At 53.1% G+C, this 15,185-nt stretch overlaps 6 protein-coding genes across 6 annotated transcripts; 2 read left to right on the plus strand and 4 right to left on the minus strand.

The window, feature by feature from the left end:
- Positions 1-23: 23 nt before the first annotated feature.
- Positions 24-2,641, minus strand: SETTUDRAFT_164196 (uncharacterized protein). Its single transcript, XM_008030071.1, has 6 exons — positions 2,269-2,641; positions 1,419-2,216; positions 1,297-1,369; positions 986-1,250; positions 826-938; positions 24-777 (listed from the first exon to the last, which is right to left on the minus strand). The coding sequence occupies exons 1-6, from the start codon at positions 2,476-2,478 to the stop codon at positions 101-103; spliced, it is 2,136 nt and encodes a 711-aa protein (XP_008028262.1). The 5' UTR covers positions 2,479-2,641; the 3' UTR covers positions 24-100.
- Positions 2,642-2,907: 266 nt separating this feature from the next.
- On the minus strand, positions 2,908-7,580 carry SETTUDRAFT_42594 (uncharacterized protein; the record flags this gene model as incomplete). The annotated part of the gene is made up of 5 exons (XM_008029945.1): positions 2,908-4,039; positions 4,096-6,527; positions 6,580-7,093; positions 7,143-7,451; positions 7,500-7,580. 5 exons carry the CDS (start codon positions 7,578-7,580, stop codon positions 2,915-2,917), a joined length of 4,461 nt encoding a protein of 1,486 aa, XP_008028136.1. The 3' UTR covers positions 2,908-2,914.
- Positions 7,581-8,745: 1,165 nt separating this feature from the next.
- Positions 8,746-9,070, minus strand: SETTUDRAFT_21119 (uncharacterized protein; the record flags this gene model as incomplete). The annotated part of the gene is made up of 2 exons (XM_008029793.1): positions 8,746-8,781; positions 8,825-9,070. The coding sequence occupies 2 exons, from the start codon at positions 9,068-9,070 to the stop codon at positions 8,746-8,748; spliced, it is 282 nt and encodes a 93-aa protein (XP_008027984.1).
- A 91-nt stretch (positions 9,071-9,161) lies between these two features.
- Positions 9,162-10,565, plus strand: SETTUDRAFT_32796 (uncharacterized protein; the record flags this gene model as incomplete). The annotated part of the gene is made up of 4 exons (XM_008029876.1): positions 9,162-9,216; positions 9,336-10,079; positions 10,103-10,417; positions 10,441-10,565. The coding sequence occupies 4 exons, from the start codon at positions 9,162-9,164 to the stop codon at positions 10,563-10,565; spliced, it is 1,239 nt and encodes a 412-aa protein (XP_008028067.1).
- A 565-nt stretch (positions 10,566-11,130) lies between these two features.
- On the minus strand, positions 11,131-12,420 carry SETTUDRAFT_172406 (uncharacterized protein; the record flags this gene model as incomplete). Its single annotated transcript, XM_008030072.1, has 4 exons — positions 12,307-12,420; positions 11,986-12,247; positions 11,746-11,932; positions 11,131-11,724 (listed from the first exon to the last, which is right to left on the minus strand). Exons 1-4 carry the CDS (start codon positions 12,317-12,319, stop codon positions 11,131-11,133), a joined length of 1,056 nt encoding a protein of 351 aa, XP_008028263.1. The 5' UTR covers positions 12,320-12,420.
- Positions 12,421-12,695: 275 nt separating this feature from the next.
- SETTUDRAFT_118568 (uncharacterized protein) lies at positions 12,696-14,428 on the plus strand. The gene is made up of 3 exons (XM_008030073.1): positions 12,696-13,078; positions 13,139-13,347; positions 13,413-14,428. Exons 1-3 carry the CDS (start codon positions 12,932-12,934, stop codon positions 14,401-14,403), a joined length of 1,347 nt encoding a protein of 448 aa, XP_008028264.1. The 5' UTR covers positions 12,696-12,931; the 3' UTR covers positions 14,404-14,428.
- Positions 14,429-15,185: the final 757 nt, after the last annotated feature.

Here is a 15,185-nt window from a genome sequence, read left to right on the forward strand (position 1 = left end):
TCCCAAGACGCGAAACTGTAAAGCTTGCTGAAACGTTGAAACACTCGTCGCCGTTGCTTTGCATAGTCATTAACGTTACCGCAGCTTCATCAACCCTTCATCATGATGCCTCTTCCTCCCCAGCCACGCTCTCATACCTTCCACCCTCACCCCCGCCATTGCGCTGATACTTCATCTTTGGCACTTCGTATAGCCTGGTGTAATCCACTCGCTCGCCACCCAGCCTGGCATACCCGCTCTCTTTGGATCCAAACACCGGGCTCGCGTCGCACCAGAAATCCTTGCAGTTGGTAACCATACCGCGTGAAAAGGGGTTGCCCTGTCTTTGCCGGCGCATTTGCTCGCCTTGGCTGCCGTGAAACGCAATCGTGACAAACGTGTCGATCCCAAGGAGACGCTTCCACTGATCCAGAATAGAGGCCTTGGGTTCCCGCCGGCGCGGAGCGTCGCCAGTGTCTTGGCCAGACCCGAAGCCGTTTGTTGGCGCGTTACCCCCGCTCGACACCTCTTGGCTTATGTCGCCAGTTGTGACAAACGAATTGACCGCGTTGGCAGCCGTGTGGCTATTGAGATGTCCACGCATGCTTTCATACGTAGTAAGATTGCGCGCAATCTGCAGCAGCTGCACACAAAGCAGCATCGTCACCCAAGTCAGCTGGAACGTCGCCCATATCGCCAGCACAATTGTAAAAGGATCCTTGTTCAGAACTTTGCACAGTTCCGGTGAGATGACAGCGCACTCTGCAAACTCTTTGGGCGCTTCGCGAATCTCCAAGTCTGCATACCTTAGCAAAGCCCAAATGTGAAAATATGACGAATACCTACAGTCAAGCACCAACCTGACAAAGAGAACTATTCCCGTCTCCAAAGCCAGGAGATAGAACACAAAATGACGGTGATTGTTGTTTCCAACACAATTGTTCACCCACGGACAGTGACTATAACGATTAGCTCTATCCTGCGCATGTGCATCATTGACACTCACTGATCACTCTTTGCAACACAGCGCTCGCATCGCTTGCAATGCTTACTACGCAAAGGCTTGCGCACCATGCAATTGACACAAAAATGGTGCTCGTCAAATTGTCGTAGCTCCATAAGTTCATCGATAACGGCCTTGGAAGCGCTCCTGCTCGCCGATTTGGGAACGAAGCCGGGATCGCAAGTCATTGCGAAGAAGTAGAAATATGCCGTGAGACTGTAAAAGATGGCGAAGAGAAGATTGAGAAAGAAACTCGTTCGTATTGTAACTGCGCTTGTTAGAGAGATAGCGACTGTTGTTCAGGGTCAACTTACGCGGAAGAACCGTCGTGATCCAGCGAAGCCCAACCCAAAATAACGTGCTAGCAAATATACCGGCCAAAAACGGCTTTATTCTGGTCAGTAGCGAATTTCAAATGCTTCTGCGCCAAACTCACAGTATGAGGCACACTTCGCATATTTGAAGGGCCCCATTTTAACAGCTTCTGCGATCCCCATTGCATCAGGTACGTAACAATCAGACTTAGGGGAATCCCGAGGAACGCAGGGTAGTGGCTGACTAAATAGAGCCCAACGAAGAGAATAGCAAAAGGCCAGAAGAACATGAAGCGGTTCAGAAACCACCTTGCATCCTTGATGCCGGGAATGGGAAATTGCTTGGGATTGCCGTTTCTATCGAAGCCAGCTTCGGAGAGGGCACGGTGCCATTGGCGCGTTGTATTCATTTCCTGCGCCGTCACCTCTGGCGTCTTCCCGTCGTTGTTTTTGGCAAAGCGATCCGCGCCGTACTCGAGCAGCTTCTGGATGGAGCCCTGGCTGCCCTTTACGAGCGCCCAGTGCAGCGCCGTGAAGCCCTGATCATCAGTGGCATACACGTTTGCGCCCCATCGGAGGAACAGGTCGACGCAAGACGGGTAGCCTTTGTATGCGGCCCACATGAGTGGGGTGTGACTCTGCGGGTCGGGAATGTCGACGGGGATGTCTTGGTGGAGGAGCAGGACGAGCTGAAAGACGTTGCCGTCGAGCGTGGCGCTGTGCAAGAGGTTGAAGCCTTGGTCGTCGGTCAGGAGTGGGTCTGCGCCGTGGTCGAGAAGGAGGTTGACGACGTAGTAGTTGCAGCGCTTCGCGGCCCATAGCACGGGTGTTGCGACCGCATCGCCGCCCTTTGCGTTGATGGGTGCGCCGGCCTGGATGAGAAAGTGGCAGAGAGCGTAGTGGTTGTTGATCGCCGCCCACTGTTGACTGATCAGCGTCGACTCGTCGCTACATGGCCGGAATGATACACACATGAAGCGGCGTTATGCCCTGCTCGTCCTTGTACGTGGCATCATACTTGCCGCTGTCGAAGAGCTTCTGTATCGCGCCAATCTCGCCCAGACGCGCGAGCTGCATCAGGTCCTCCTCGACGGGCAGGCTCGGCTTCTTGTCCGCCATCTGCTCCAATTCGTGGTCGCCGGCGGCCTGGCCATTGCTATCGGAAGGCTTCGCGGCAGCCATGTTCGGGCGTCCGCGTGATTGCTGTGTGATTGCGGAGCCAGCGACACCTCCGACGGGACTGTAGAGGCGCTAGAGGCGGTCAGTATCAAACTAACGTGGACAGCAGGTTACAAGTGAGCAGTGGGCATGTCACCGCATGCTGAAAAGTAAAGAATATAGCAAGGGGCGCTGCAGATTGGGAACTGTGAGACTTTTGGGGACGCGGAACATGCGGCCTTTACTACGCCGCCTGCCGCACATCCCTGCCCATGCCAAGACAAATTGTGGCGGTGCCACGCAAGCCTCACCTCCGATGATGTGGATGCGTCGGCTAGCCATTAATACACGGTGCACTTGACGTGGTCACGAACGCCAACGTAAAAGAATGCGCCTCAAGAAGACGTATGCCTGCAATTCATCTCCAGCCAGCTATCTGTTTAACCCCCCCCCCAACCGTCTATGCGAGCATCGCCTGGAACTCACTTCCCTCCCTCAGCATATCCTCGGCTCTGCCAGCCTTGACCAGCCTGCCCTTGCCAAGCACCACACAGTAATCCGCCGCCTTGACCGCCTCGAGCCGGTGTGCAATCGTGATCACGGTGCTGCTGCTCATCTCTTCCCTCAGGACGCTCTGGATCCGCTGCGCAGTCTCAAAGTCAATGCTGGCTGTAGCCTCGTCCATGATCAGAATCGGAGACCTCCTCAGCATAGCCCTTGCTAGCCCTACCAGCTGCCGCTGACCCTGGGAAAGCCCTTTGCCGCCTCCCTCAATCATAGTCGACAGGCTCCATGAGTACTGCTCCCCTCCAATCTTCTGTAGCACTGCGAGACAAGCGGCGTCGGAGTACTCTGACAAGGGGTCAAGGTTCTTGCGCATGGTCCCGGGGAAAAGAACTGGTTCTTGCGCGAGAAACGTGACGCGGCTGCGGAGGGCCTGCTTCTTGACCGTCGAAATGTCGATGCCGTCTATGAGGATCCTGCCATTCTCAGCAGCAATTGTAGCGAGGAGACTGAGAGCCAGCGTTGATTTCCCTGAGCCTGTGCGCCCAATGACGGCCGTGTTTGACCCTGCTGGAATCTTGAGTGTGATGTTTTGCAGTGCTGGCTCAAGGTTCTCTGCATAGCGAATCGTCACATCGTCAAACTCGATATCACCGCTGTACGTGGGCCAGTGTGCAGGCGGCTCCACAACACCAGGCGCTTCCGTCTCCACGTCCAAGAGCTCGACCACGCGCTCGACACTGGTAAAGTCCATTTCCAGGGTTCCGTAGATCCTGCATATCCATTCCGTGTGAAGGACGAACTTGCCTGCTGTAATGAGCACAAAGGCCGTGAGTCCAGGGCTGATGCCCGTGTATACAGCAATGAGCGTCATGATGAGCGCCGAGCTGCCCGACATGATGCTAAAGCGCAGGGCTAGCCACGCTTGCAAAGACCAGTAGAAATGATCGTTCTTCTGGAAGTTGTCTACGACCTCAATGACGCGAGCCTGGAAACGCTGTTGTGCCTTGAACGCTCGCACCGTCGTTAGTCCTTCGACAAGAGCACCGAAATTGCTCATCAAAGGAGAAAGCGAAACCATCTACTTGACGTTAGTACGACAGGCTTCAGCCGATTGTATCTTGCAATGGAGCTTACCTCAAGACGCCTCAGAGTTTGTGATGTGGGCAGGAAGCGGAAAAAGTAATACACAAATCCGCAGCAGAGTACTACACCAAACGCTATGAATCCCGGCGTAGACGACAGGAAGATGATAATACAGCTTATCCAGCCAATAATCTGCCAGGCAAATATGATAAAAGCGCTGCTCAGATCTCCGTCAATCGTATTCATGTCGCTTGTCAATCGGTTCATCAGTCTTCCCACTGGCGTGACGTCGTAAAATCGGAATGTCGCACTAGCAACGCGCTCTATCGTGTTCTTGAAGATAGTTTTTGCCGCGTGGTAACCAGTTCCGAACATGATCAGGTGCGTCCACCAAAATAGTATGGCGGTTCCAGACACGAAGAGGAAGAATGTCCAGAGCCACGGGTCGACATTCTCGGTTGCCGGTGGCAAGAAACCGAAGAGTCCGTTGTGTTCTACGTTATCGTAGCTTTCGCCCCAAGACTTCATGAACCAGGTTTGAGCGACGTCGAGGACACGGAAAGCGGCCATGACAAAGATCGCCATAGACCACCACCGCAGTGTTCCTGCTTTGATGTACCGCCAGTACACGCTCCACTTGACTCCGCCCTTCTCACGATGCTCGTCCTCGATGAACTTGTCTGGAATGGCTGCTATTTGCTCTTCTTCGCGTTTCTTTGCATCTTCCTCAGACTCAGTTTCGCTTGTTCGCGTCCGCTTCAGGGCGTTGGCATCCTCAGCTTGTGTGGGCTCATGGATCGTTGCGTGGCCCTGTTCTAGCTGAACCCACTGCTTCGCAAGACCATGACAAAGCTCCGTTCGATGTGTCACGAGTATGGTTGTTCGACCTTGCAGTAACGGCCCCGCCAGCAGTTTTGCGACGATGAACTCTGCCGTCTGGTGATCAAGAGCCGACAAGGGGTCGTCGAGAAGCACGACTTTTGCGCTGCTGTACACTGCTCGAGCGAGCGCTACGCGAGCCTTTTGTCCACCGGATAGGCCAATGCCATTTTCGCCAATGTTTGATAGATCGCCATGCTTCAGCTCTGCCATATCAGGCAACAGCGCACACGCTTCCAGTGTTTGCTTGTAACGCGCCTCTTCATAGGGAAGCGAGAATAGTATGTTGTCTCGGATACTCATGCTCTGCAGCCAAGGGGTCTGCGCGCAATATGCAACCATTTGGTCAGGGCGCACGAGTTCACCGGCCGTTATGTCTAGCTCGCCAAGCAATGCCTGCAATAGCGCTGTTTTTCCTGCGGCAACTTCTCCATAAACCACTGTTAATCCAGGAGGAAAGGCTAGCGTGATGTCAGAGAGTACGTTTTGATCCATACCCGGCCAAGCAAAGGAGGCTTGGTGCATGCTAAGTTCAGCAGATCCCTCGGGCATCAAGCCAATCTCCTCCTTGTTGGGTTCAGCCATGAACTGTTCGATGCGACCCATGGCGACGTATGCATTGAGCAAGGTCGTGACTAACTGTGGCAGAGATCGGAGGTAGCTTTCCAACAGATTGAACAGGTCAATAGCAGGGAATATGAGGTCAATACGCAAATCTTGGTGTGCCATTTTCGTGAAGGCGTAAAAGGCCACAGCCGGGAAGAGTCCAGAGCCGAATCGCAAGATGAAAGCAAGCGAAGTAGTGAAGAAGATGTTGACAACGCGTAAATGCAACTCTTTCTGGCGAGACTCAAGAATATCATCAAGCCACGCGCTTTGCCATCCATACCATCGCAAGTGTCGAATCGACTCGATAAACTGACTTGTTCGTTGAAGCTTCTCGTCTGTCGCCGCTCGTCGCTTTTTCTCAAAGTGAACTTGTAACCGAGCAATGACAATGTTCAGGAGCTGTGATGCACCCAGAGCTAGTACACCTAGCAGACATGCCCAGCCCAGCATACGCCATATGAGTATGACTGCAAATATCGCACCAGCAGGCTTAGTGATGATGTCAGAAAACTCCCAGAAGCGCTGCGCGATTTCGTATGCATCATTGCGCATCAAGTTCAGAATCTTGCCCATTGATGCGGGGTCAGACTCTTCTTCCGTAGTCTTGGGTTTCTTCGTGAATACTGATCGAAAAGAGTCAAGCAGACTGTCCTTCAGAGACTGTGGAGTCTTCTTGGCTGTTTCCTCGGTAGGATGTGTGTCTCCGTTTTCCGCATCTTGCGTCTGGCCGTTAGTTTCGCCATTGATTTGATCTTTTGTCGCCCGCTGTTTGGCACCCAGGATCTTGCGGTGCAGAGTTTTCTCGTAGAGCATCGTGATCAGTTCGCCTCTGCATCTCTCATACGCGCGCCTTTGGTACCACAGGTTGAAGACATTGAGCTGTGCGGATGACAAACGCAATACAAGAATGATAGACGCGTATGTGATGGTTGCGCGGTCATTATGAATGTTCATTGAGGCAAGGAGACGCTGGAGGAAAACGGGCGCGAGGAGGGCTGCTAGAGTCAGATTCTTGATACGTATGGAAGAACAGAACCAGAAACTTACTTGCTGCTAAGCGTACTATGTTTATCAATGTCGTGAGCAGCAGATCTACGCCATTTGCTACAAAAATCCTCCTGGTTACCGATCCGGGGAGTGCTCTGAATGCTTCGTGTAAACGCGCATGCTTGAATTCCCAGCCAAGGTCCCAGATATCCTCGTCTTCCATTTGGCGTGTTGTGCCTTTTTTAATCAATGGCTCCATCCATGATACAGTCATGTACTGCCAGGGGGTTAGGTTATCTTCGGGGGTGCGCAGCTGAACAGTCGAGGTATCGAAGGCGGCACTAATATCCTTTTTTGGTAGCATTGGGTCTCGCAGCGGCATATTGAGCACCAGGATGATTGCAACTAATGCTGCCACGGGCGCAATGGCCCATAGAAGATCTTTTGCTAGAAATTTTGTTTGTTGGTGAGATAGCATGATCAGCTGTTCCAGTAAAAGTCCAGAGAAGAGCCACAAAAGCGACAAAGAAGCTGTCCTCGGTCGCTCTACCATGATAATGGCAACTGCAATAGCCTACAGAGCTCATTAGTCATATACCGCAAGCCACTTGGGGACTGCTTACCCATGCAATTGCCGGAAGTATAGCCATTGACTCATGGTGAGGAATGAATACATGGATAGTCTGGAAGGTAAGACCGATGGTAGCTGTAATTAAAAGTCCAATCGTGGCGCTCCATGGTCGTTGGGTTGAAGGGGCTTCAAACTCGTCCAGCTTCTCTTTCTTCTCCTGCATGAATGGTTTTGTCCATCTTGGCCAGTAATCACTCGTTACTCTTAGGGAGTACCTCAGTAAGACCAGGGCTGCAATAATGACTGGTACAGTTGCGACATAGGGCAGAGCGCATGGAGTAAACCTAGCAGCTTTTGCGTCCTGGTGATGTTAGTTGGCATGAGAAACAACTACAGGATGTGTACTGACCCATATGCTAGGACACTGTGAGATTGGCGGGATGTCTGAAAACGAAGACTTTGGTGAGATTGGCGTCTGCAGCGTCGCCATGTTGTCTGTTGAAAGGCTGCTTGGAGCAAAGGCGCGACAGATACTATCTGGACAGCACTTCCTTCCACTTGAGCCCCAACCCGTAACCAGCTGGCTGGACACTGGCGAGCATGTAGACAGAGTGTTAGATAGCTTTGCTAGGCATCAGCGAACAGAGGATGCAGGTGAGATGAGTGTCGGTGAAGATGGCGAACCATGTCCGAAAGGCGCCCGGCCACAACTGAAACGTGCTAGCGTGCCCCACATGCTGAATGTCGTTGAGAGTGCCACCACCAGGCAGCGTCTTCAGGCTGGCCGCCCATGGTTGCATCGCATGGTTCTGTGTCTGAATATTCTTTAGTCTCTTCATATTTTTGCCCCACTTCATAGTCTTTGTATCACGGTCACGCTCTTCGCATATGTGATACACCGGGAATAAGCCATGTCCAGACCAGCGATACTTCCATTATGGGCGGGCAACACGTCATGATTTCTTTGTCTTTTTTTATCAATAAATCTACCCACAAAATGCATTCGGCATTAGCATATACATTTACTCCATAGGGTGCGATAAGCCAATATTCAACACCCAGGCTTGAGTTGTATACTGCCGGTAACGTATTCCCGTGATCAGCGTTCTGGCGTGGTTCATCAGCAATCTAACATTCAGAGCCTAAATTGTTAGTGCGTAACTTCCAAAGCCTCCAAAAAAATTTGTTCCAATCAGAAAACAAACACCTCTGCAGACCGTGTTCAATCTAAAGTTTACGGAACGAGATGAGTAGGCCGAAAACACCAAAACCCGAGGCTACGGCTTCACGTCGGTGTAACGGCATCGTCAGTGTAGCCCACAGTCAACACACTGTCGCGATTATCGTTGCAATATGCACGCAGTACCGAGCCATGCATGGCCAAGAAACGCAATCTCGGGTGCGGTCGATCTTCACACGCCATCCAGAGCTGTGTTTCCCCCAGGTCTCATTTAACTTCATTCTAGATACATGTTCGTCGCCGGGTTTGTCGTATCTATTATTATGTCTGTTCACCCATTCCCCTACTTAGATGCACAAATGGTGCCAGTCGAATACGACATGATACACGAAATGTCGCACCGTCAGTCTACCTGCCTAAATGGTAGCCACTAATTCCTTTGAACGACCGGGATTCTCAGCCATAGCCGCTAAGGCTACCCAGTGAACTCGTATATGGCCATCAAGCGCGACTATTGAGCTGTCAGCCTTGCTCATGGGATTTCGAAATCTTACACTGATGCTTCGCACTTGTGTAGTAGTGGGCGCAGGCACCGAACCCCCACGTTTGATGCGGCTTTGGGACGCGCAGCCACCTCTTGCTCTGGCGAGGAGAGCATCAAAGGTACCAGGACGAAGACCTCTTTCATCACTAACTACGTCTTTTGCCAGTACCCGCAGCCGCCATTCCAGCACGAAGAATACATCTTCCAATACATTGTTCAGCTTCAACAGTAACCAGTGATGCTCATGAGCGTCCATTATCGTTCCTGAAGGATGCACAGCCAAGCATACGAACAACTGTGCCATAGGGGTAGCAATTGTTGATACTCAGCACTGCACACGTTTACCTATGTGCTCCGTGTACAAGCTGGGGTATGATTCCATAGCCCGTCACAAGGCTGAAGGTATGAGTAGATGAACCGCACTATTTAACCCAGTGACATACCAGTGCGTCTGCTCAAAACCTACATTATTCAATCAAGGACTCTCATTCTATATTCACACACACTTTCTACAAACATAGTCTCTGATACCTTTCTACAATCACCTTTAACTACCGAGCTAATGGGATATATGTCGTTGCCTGCAGAAATCCGACCCTCTTCTGCAAAATTGACCACAACGAAACAGGGCTGGCCCCAACCCTCATCACCAGACACAAACAGCGAGTCTGACATGGAATTAGCTCCATCCCCTACACCTCCGAACCGGCCTCGAAGGAGGCCGCATGTCAAGGCTAATCAAGACGCGAACATTGCCCAAGGGAATCCTTCCACAACTCGCGAATCCTCCAATGGCCGCCCGGCCTCAAAGCCTCGCGCCATTCCAGCATCATCTGATACACGATCAGAGTCTATTTCCGAAGAACCCGCTTCTTCAAACTCTACTATGCCGACAGGACCTAGCACGTGTCCAGAAACTCCTGGCTTCCAGTCCAACGACAACGAGCAACGCTCTTCTCCGCGACCCACACTATCAGAGACACCGCGCGGCACGCACGACATGTTGCGTGAAATACTCCGAACAGCACTTAGCCCCCGGGACAAGAAAGGCGTCATATACATTGTCCGCGATCCACAGAACCCATCGGCAGGCTACAAGATCGGCAAGACAACACGCTGCGTCATGCACCGAATCAAGGAGCACCAAGAATGCTGCAACTTCACCCCGGACGTCATCCACGTCTCCACAACCGACATTTTTCGCACCACGGGCGCCTGGAAAGGCTCATCAAGCAGGACCTGGCACACGCGCGCAAGCCGCGGGCGTGTGCTGCAAAGGCGCCGGTAGAAGGCCATCGAGAATGGTTCGTCGTCAGCCGAGAAACGGCGCTGGCCACCGTACAGCAGTGGGAGCGCTTCATGCAGCACGAGACGCCGTACAGCTGGACGGGCAACCTGAGTATCGTGTGGAGCTATGTGTTGGAGCAGCGATCGCCGCATCCCCACTCCCTCGCTACACAGCACTTGTCGCATCAGTGTCGACGCGAGCACTGGGCGGCTATCCTTGCGCCGCCTACCTTCGGCGAGTGGTGGAATGCGTACTGGGCATATGCCAGCATGCTACTAAGAGTTACCCGCAATTGCGCAGCAAAGATTTGTGCATGTGTGTACATGTTTTTCTGGCAGATTGTCGTGGTGCTGTATGGTCTGTACACGCTGTTTCTGTGCCAGACGCGAGGAGCGCTCGCGGTGTTTATCCTTGTCCTGGGATGTGCATCTGTGACGGTTCTGGTGAGAGTGCCGCCGCATGATTCGCAGGGCAAACGGCTTTGGACGCCGCCGAGAGCGACTGCGTAGGAAGGAGGGGGAGGGAGGTTTTGAGGAAGCGGGTCGTTCTCTCTATTCAGATTGTTTTTGCGACAGTAGTTATACACCTTGTACTATATCTTTCATACCTAACGGCCTTGTTCAAGCATAGATAGATCGAGCCTATGGACTGTATATTTTCTCCGTGGGTCATGATATGCACTTTGACCTTCGTCGATATGTACATATCCAATGCCATCTTGGTACATAAGCTTGCTAAGACATTTCTTTTAACTAGGGCACCTTGACACAAAATTCTGTAGCACACGAACAACGCCATCTATACACTTGTGACCACGGCCTTGATTAAGTGTATACCTCGTGGCTTAGTGACTTCGCACCCGAAATACAAAGCAGCACTACAATCGAGGAACATGCACACCAAGTAAACAACACGGTACGATACATCAGCCCAGCGACTGCTTATTTCTGATGCACGGTTCATGCTGGAAAAGTAAAGATGGGGGATAAGAAAATCTCTTGATTCATTATATACAAAAAGCAATGTTTTTAGAGCTTGGGCTTGGAAACAATCATCGAGTTTCCAATCTGCAGCCACTTGACGGCATCGGTGACGAGCTCGTCGACAATCTCGCGTGCAGTCTTCTTCTCTTCGACAACGGCGGAGACCTTGCCCATCAGGAAGGGTCGCGCGTTGTCCATGGTCTCGTCGTCAATGTCGTCGCCGAGCTTCTCCAGGTCGTGCTCAACGGGTATTATGCCCTTGCTTGTGAGCTCCTTGATCTCGTTTTGCCTGTTCTCTTCCCAGTTGGCCACGTATGGGTTGTTGCGGATACGGAGCGGTCGTCCGGTGAAGATGATTGTGCGGATGTTGTCGTCCCAGCTGGCGGTGCGGACGGCTTCCTGGTGGGCCTTGGGCGCACCAGCCTCCTCAGAAAGGATGAAGCGCGTTCCGACCCAGACACCAGCGGCGCCAAATGTGAGCATGGCAGCGAGCGACTGGCCGCTGAAGATACCACCAGCAGCGACAATCTGGACCTGCTCACCGGTCAAAGGCGACTTGTGGCCCTGGACCATCTTGACAGCGGCGGGAATGAAGATGGATGTTGGGACGTCTCCAGTATGTCCTCCACCCTCACCTCCCTATGCGCAGATGATGTCAACACCGATATCGAGGCACTTCTTGATGTGCTTGGGGTGTCCAATCATGTTCATGTAGAGAACGCCCGCCTTGTGTAGCTTCTCGACGATGGCCTTGGGAGGGACACCAACGGCCGAGACAAAGAGTTTGGCGCCGGACTCGATGACGATATCGACAAGCTCGTTCAGCTTGCCCTTTGTGTAGTCGTAGCTGTTTCTGATTAGTACGGCGTCTTAGGGGCAGCCAGGAGAGCCATGACGTACTTGGTCTTGCGCGCGCTGCCTCCGACCTGAGGGAGAAGCAGATCGATACCAAAGGGCGCGCTCTTGTCGTTCAAGTACTCCTTGAGCTCGGCAATCTGCTCGCGAAGCATGTCGGGCGTGTATCCCACACCTCCAATAACACCGAGACCTCCAGCATTCGTAACCGCAGCGGCGAGCCTGGGTCCAGCAGCCACGTTCATGCCCGCGAGCATGACGGGGTGCTGGATCTTCAGCAGGTCGGTCAGTTTGGTGCGGATTTGCTCTGTGACCAGGTCAGCGTCATGCGCACGTCAAGCAACTAGGAGGCCGGAGTATACATACGTGGAGAAGCCATGATGACGGCGATGTCGCGATGAAAATCTAGTGCTGGGATGTAGGAGAGACTCGACGAGAAAAAAGGGGACTTGGGAAAATTCGCGACAGAGATGGAAAAGCACGCAAGGCGGCGTCAGCGCGGGTCTTATGAAGTGTCGAGTCGTCGTCAAGTCTCAGCAGACCGAGGCATGAGCCGAGGCATTTCGGGTCTGTAACACGGGGAACGCTAGCCACATACGTCACTAGCTCCGTCTGGGGCATGGGGTAAGCATGCACTTGTTCCTTTGTGACGGCTGCGTCACATGCCACCATGTTGCTCTCCCGCGCCCCGCGTGCAGCGCCACTGAGGATCATCATATCGCCATGCTGTGTCCACCAAACCGCCAGGCCCCTCGCAGCATCCAGTGCCCGGCTGTCCAGTCGAGCGCTTGAAAATTTTCACACAGCACCTAGCACTCGCGGGGCATATTCACCTGCACTCAACCTTCATAATGGAAGCTCTTGGCGCCTATTGCGAGCGCCGCAGCCATGCACTCCAGCAACAGGAAGAGGAAGAAGAAAAATATCGAGTCTAAGCGGCGGTACCGAGCCTCTGAAAAACAAACATGTCTTCGTTGCTCTGGGCAGCAACATGGGCGACAGGACCGCCATGATTGAGCAGGCATGCCGGGAAATGGAGGCGAGTGGGAAAATCCGCATCGTGCAGACCAGCAGCCTGTGGGAAAGCAAGGCCATGTACGTGCTTGATCAAGACAATTTTGTCAATGGTGCTTGCGAGGTATGCGCTGCATCTCTCTTCTGGCATGCATACAGAAAATCGGATTGACAATGGGAGTAGATAGAAACCAGTCTCTCACCCCTCGAGCTCCTCGACGAGCTACAGGCCATTGAGCAGCGAATGGGCCGCGTGAAGCTCATCGACAAAGGCCCGCGAAACATCGACCTGGACATTCTGCTCTTCGGCGAAACCCAGCATGCAGACGACCGGCTCCAGATCCCGCATGCACTGATGTTTGAACGGGAATTCGTCTTGCGGCCGCTCAGCGAGTGCGTTCTCACCCTTACCAGTCTCATATCAATTCACCTCTGTGTGGCTAACAAAAGGCAATCAGACTCATACCGCAGGATAACACCCTCGCCCTCCCATTCGAGCACTCACACATTCACGAGCGTCTAGCCTCCCTCCCCAAACCCGATGCTCCCCTTGTGCCGCTGGTCCCTCTCAGCCCCTCTCTCTCCCCCATGTCGTCTGCACTCACCCACCCCGCCACACGCATCATGTCAATCCTGAACGTAACCCCGGACTCGTTCTCAGACGGCGGCCAGAACTACCAGCGGGACCCGGAAACGCTCCGCGGCACCATCACCGCACACATTGACGCAGGCGCCACCATCATCGACGTAGGCGGGCAATCGACGCGGCCCGGCGCGCGAGAAGTCAGCGAGGAAGAGGAACTCGCGCGCGTTCTCCCCGCCATCAAACTCATCCGCTCGATACCGCAAGCCCACGGCATCGCTATAAGCGTGGATACGTACCGTGCGAGTGTAGCAGAACAAGCCATAGCCGCAGGCGCGAACATGATCAACGATGTGAGCGCCGGCGCAATGGACGACGCTATGCTGGGCACCATGGCGAAACTAGGATGTACAGTGTGTCTGATGCACATGCGGGGCACGCCAACGACCATGACGACGCCAGCGCTGACGTCGTATCCAGATGGCATCGTGGAAACAGTCGGGCGCGAGCTGCGCGATTGTCTCCGCGCAGCGCAGAACGCGGGCGTGCGCCGCTGGCGCATCATGCTCGATCCGGGCATTGGCTTTGCAAAGACGCGAGACCATAATCTCGACTTACTGCGCCGCCAGTGCGAACTCGCGTCGTACCCCGGGTTAGAGCGGTTACCCTGGCTGGTGGGGACGAGCCGCAAGGCGTTTATAGGTCATGTCACGGGTGTGAAGGATGCGCAGGAACGTGTATGGGGGACTGCGGTGGCGGTCTCGGCTGCGATACAGGGAGGTGCGGATATCGTGCGTGTGCACGACGTGAAGGCCATGGCGCAGGTGGCTAAGATGGCGGATGCGCTGTGGAGACACGGTTCTTGACACCCATTAACATAGTCCGTTTGTATTTTGGAAAATAAATAAATAAATAAACAAAGTACTTACATTGTGCGAGAATCCTGTCGAGTATCATATGACAAGATCAAGTAGAAATATATATATATATATATGTATGAAGTTGGAAAATAACGATGTTGAATGATATATATAACGTATGTGGCAAGCGAGCGCCGCAGGCAAGCGAGCGCCGCACCCCACCAAACCTGCGCACCTCTATAAGCCTGTAGTTCCACCACAATATAGTTGTTTTACTACATATTAACATAATAGATTAAGCAGTACCTAGAGTATCTTTCTTGCACGTACGCGAGTTATGGCCAGTCTCTCTGCACCTACTACAGCGCGCCAAAGCCTGGCGGCTAACACCTGATCGCTCTCCTCTCTGACGCTCTTCATGAGCAATCTGCTGATCAGCCTCGCGCTGAGCGAGTAGATCCTCTCCAGCTCCCTTTGTAAGTACTCCTCGCTTCTGTATCCGCTTTTTCTTACGCTGCCTACGCTTTGTTGCTGCCTCATTAGCCCTCTCAAGGCTGGCGAGCCGATCGCGCATTAGCTCAGCCGAGAGCATCATTATCTCTGCCCCCTTCTTAAGCTGGCCAATTGCCGCAATAATTGACGCTGGGTGATGAACTCTTATGCCGCTGAACCCGGTCACGTATTAGCGTTGATTGGGGCTTCAAGCTCGCGTACGTTGCTTGGGTACGGAGCCTGCCAGACAGCCTCTGCGACAGCAGCTGGAGGAGTAGGCGTACGCCAGCTTTTAT

The sequence above is a fragment of the Exserohilum turcica genome (genome assembly GCF_000359705.1).
Source record: "Exserohilum turcica Et28A unplaced genomic scaffold SETTUscaffold_4, whole genome shotgun sequence".
Classification (NCBI taxonomy): domain Eukaryota; kingdom Fungi; phylum Ascomycota; class Dothideomycetes; order Pleosporales; family Pleosporaceae; genus Exserohilum; species Exserohilum turcicum.

Excerpts from the sequence above, each read along its gene's own strand:
- SETTUDRAFT_164196 (XM_008030071.1), bottom strand. The coding sequence starts at position 2,478 with ATGGCTGCCGCGAAGCCTTCCGATAGCAATGGCCAGGCCGCCGGCGAC. Across the intron at positions 2,217-2,268 it reads AGGGCATAACGCCGCTTCAT|TGGGCGGCGATCAACAACCA; the intron begins GTGTGTATCATT and ends ATCAGTCAACAG. Across the intron at positions 1,370-1,418 it reads TGCGAAGTGTGCCTCATACT|CCGTTTTTGGCCGGTATATT; the intron begins GTGAGTTTGGCG and ends ACCAGAATAAAG.
- SETTUDRAFT_118568 (XM_008030073.1), top strand. The coding sequence starts at position 12,932 with ATGGGCGACAGGACCGCCATGATTGAGCAGGCATGCCGGGAAATGGAG. Across the intron at positions 13,079-13,138 it reads TTGTCAATGGTGCTTGCGAG|ATAGAAACCAGTCTCTCACC; the intron begins GTATGCGCTGCA and ends CAATGGGAGTAG. Across the intron at positions 13,348-13,412 it reads GTCTTGCGGCCGCTCAGCGA|ACTCATACCGCAGGATAACA; the intron begins GTGCGTTCTCAC and ends AAAGGCAATCAG.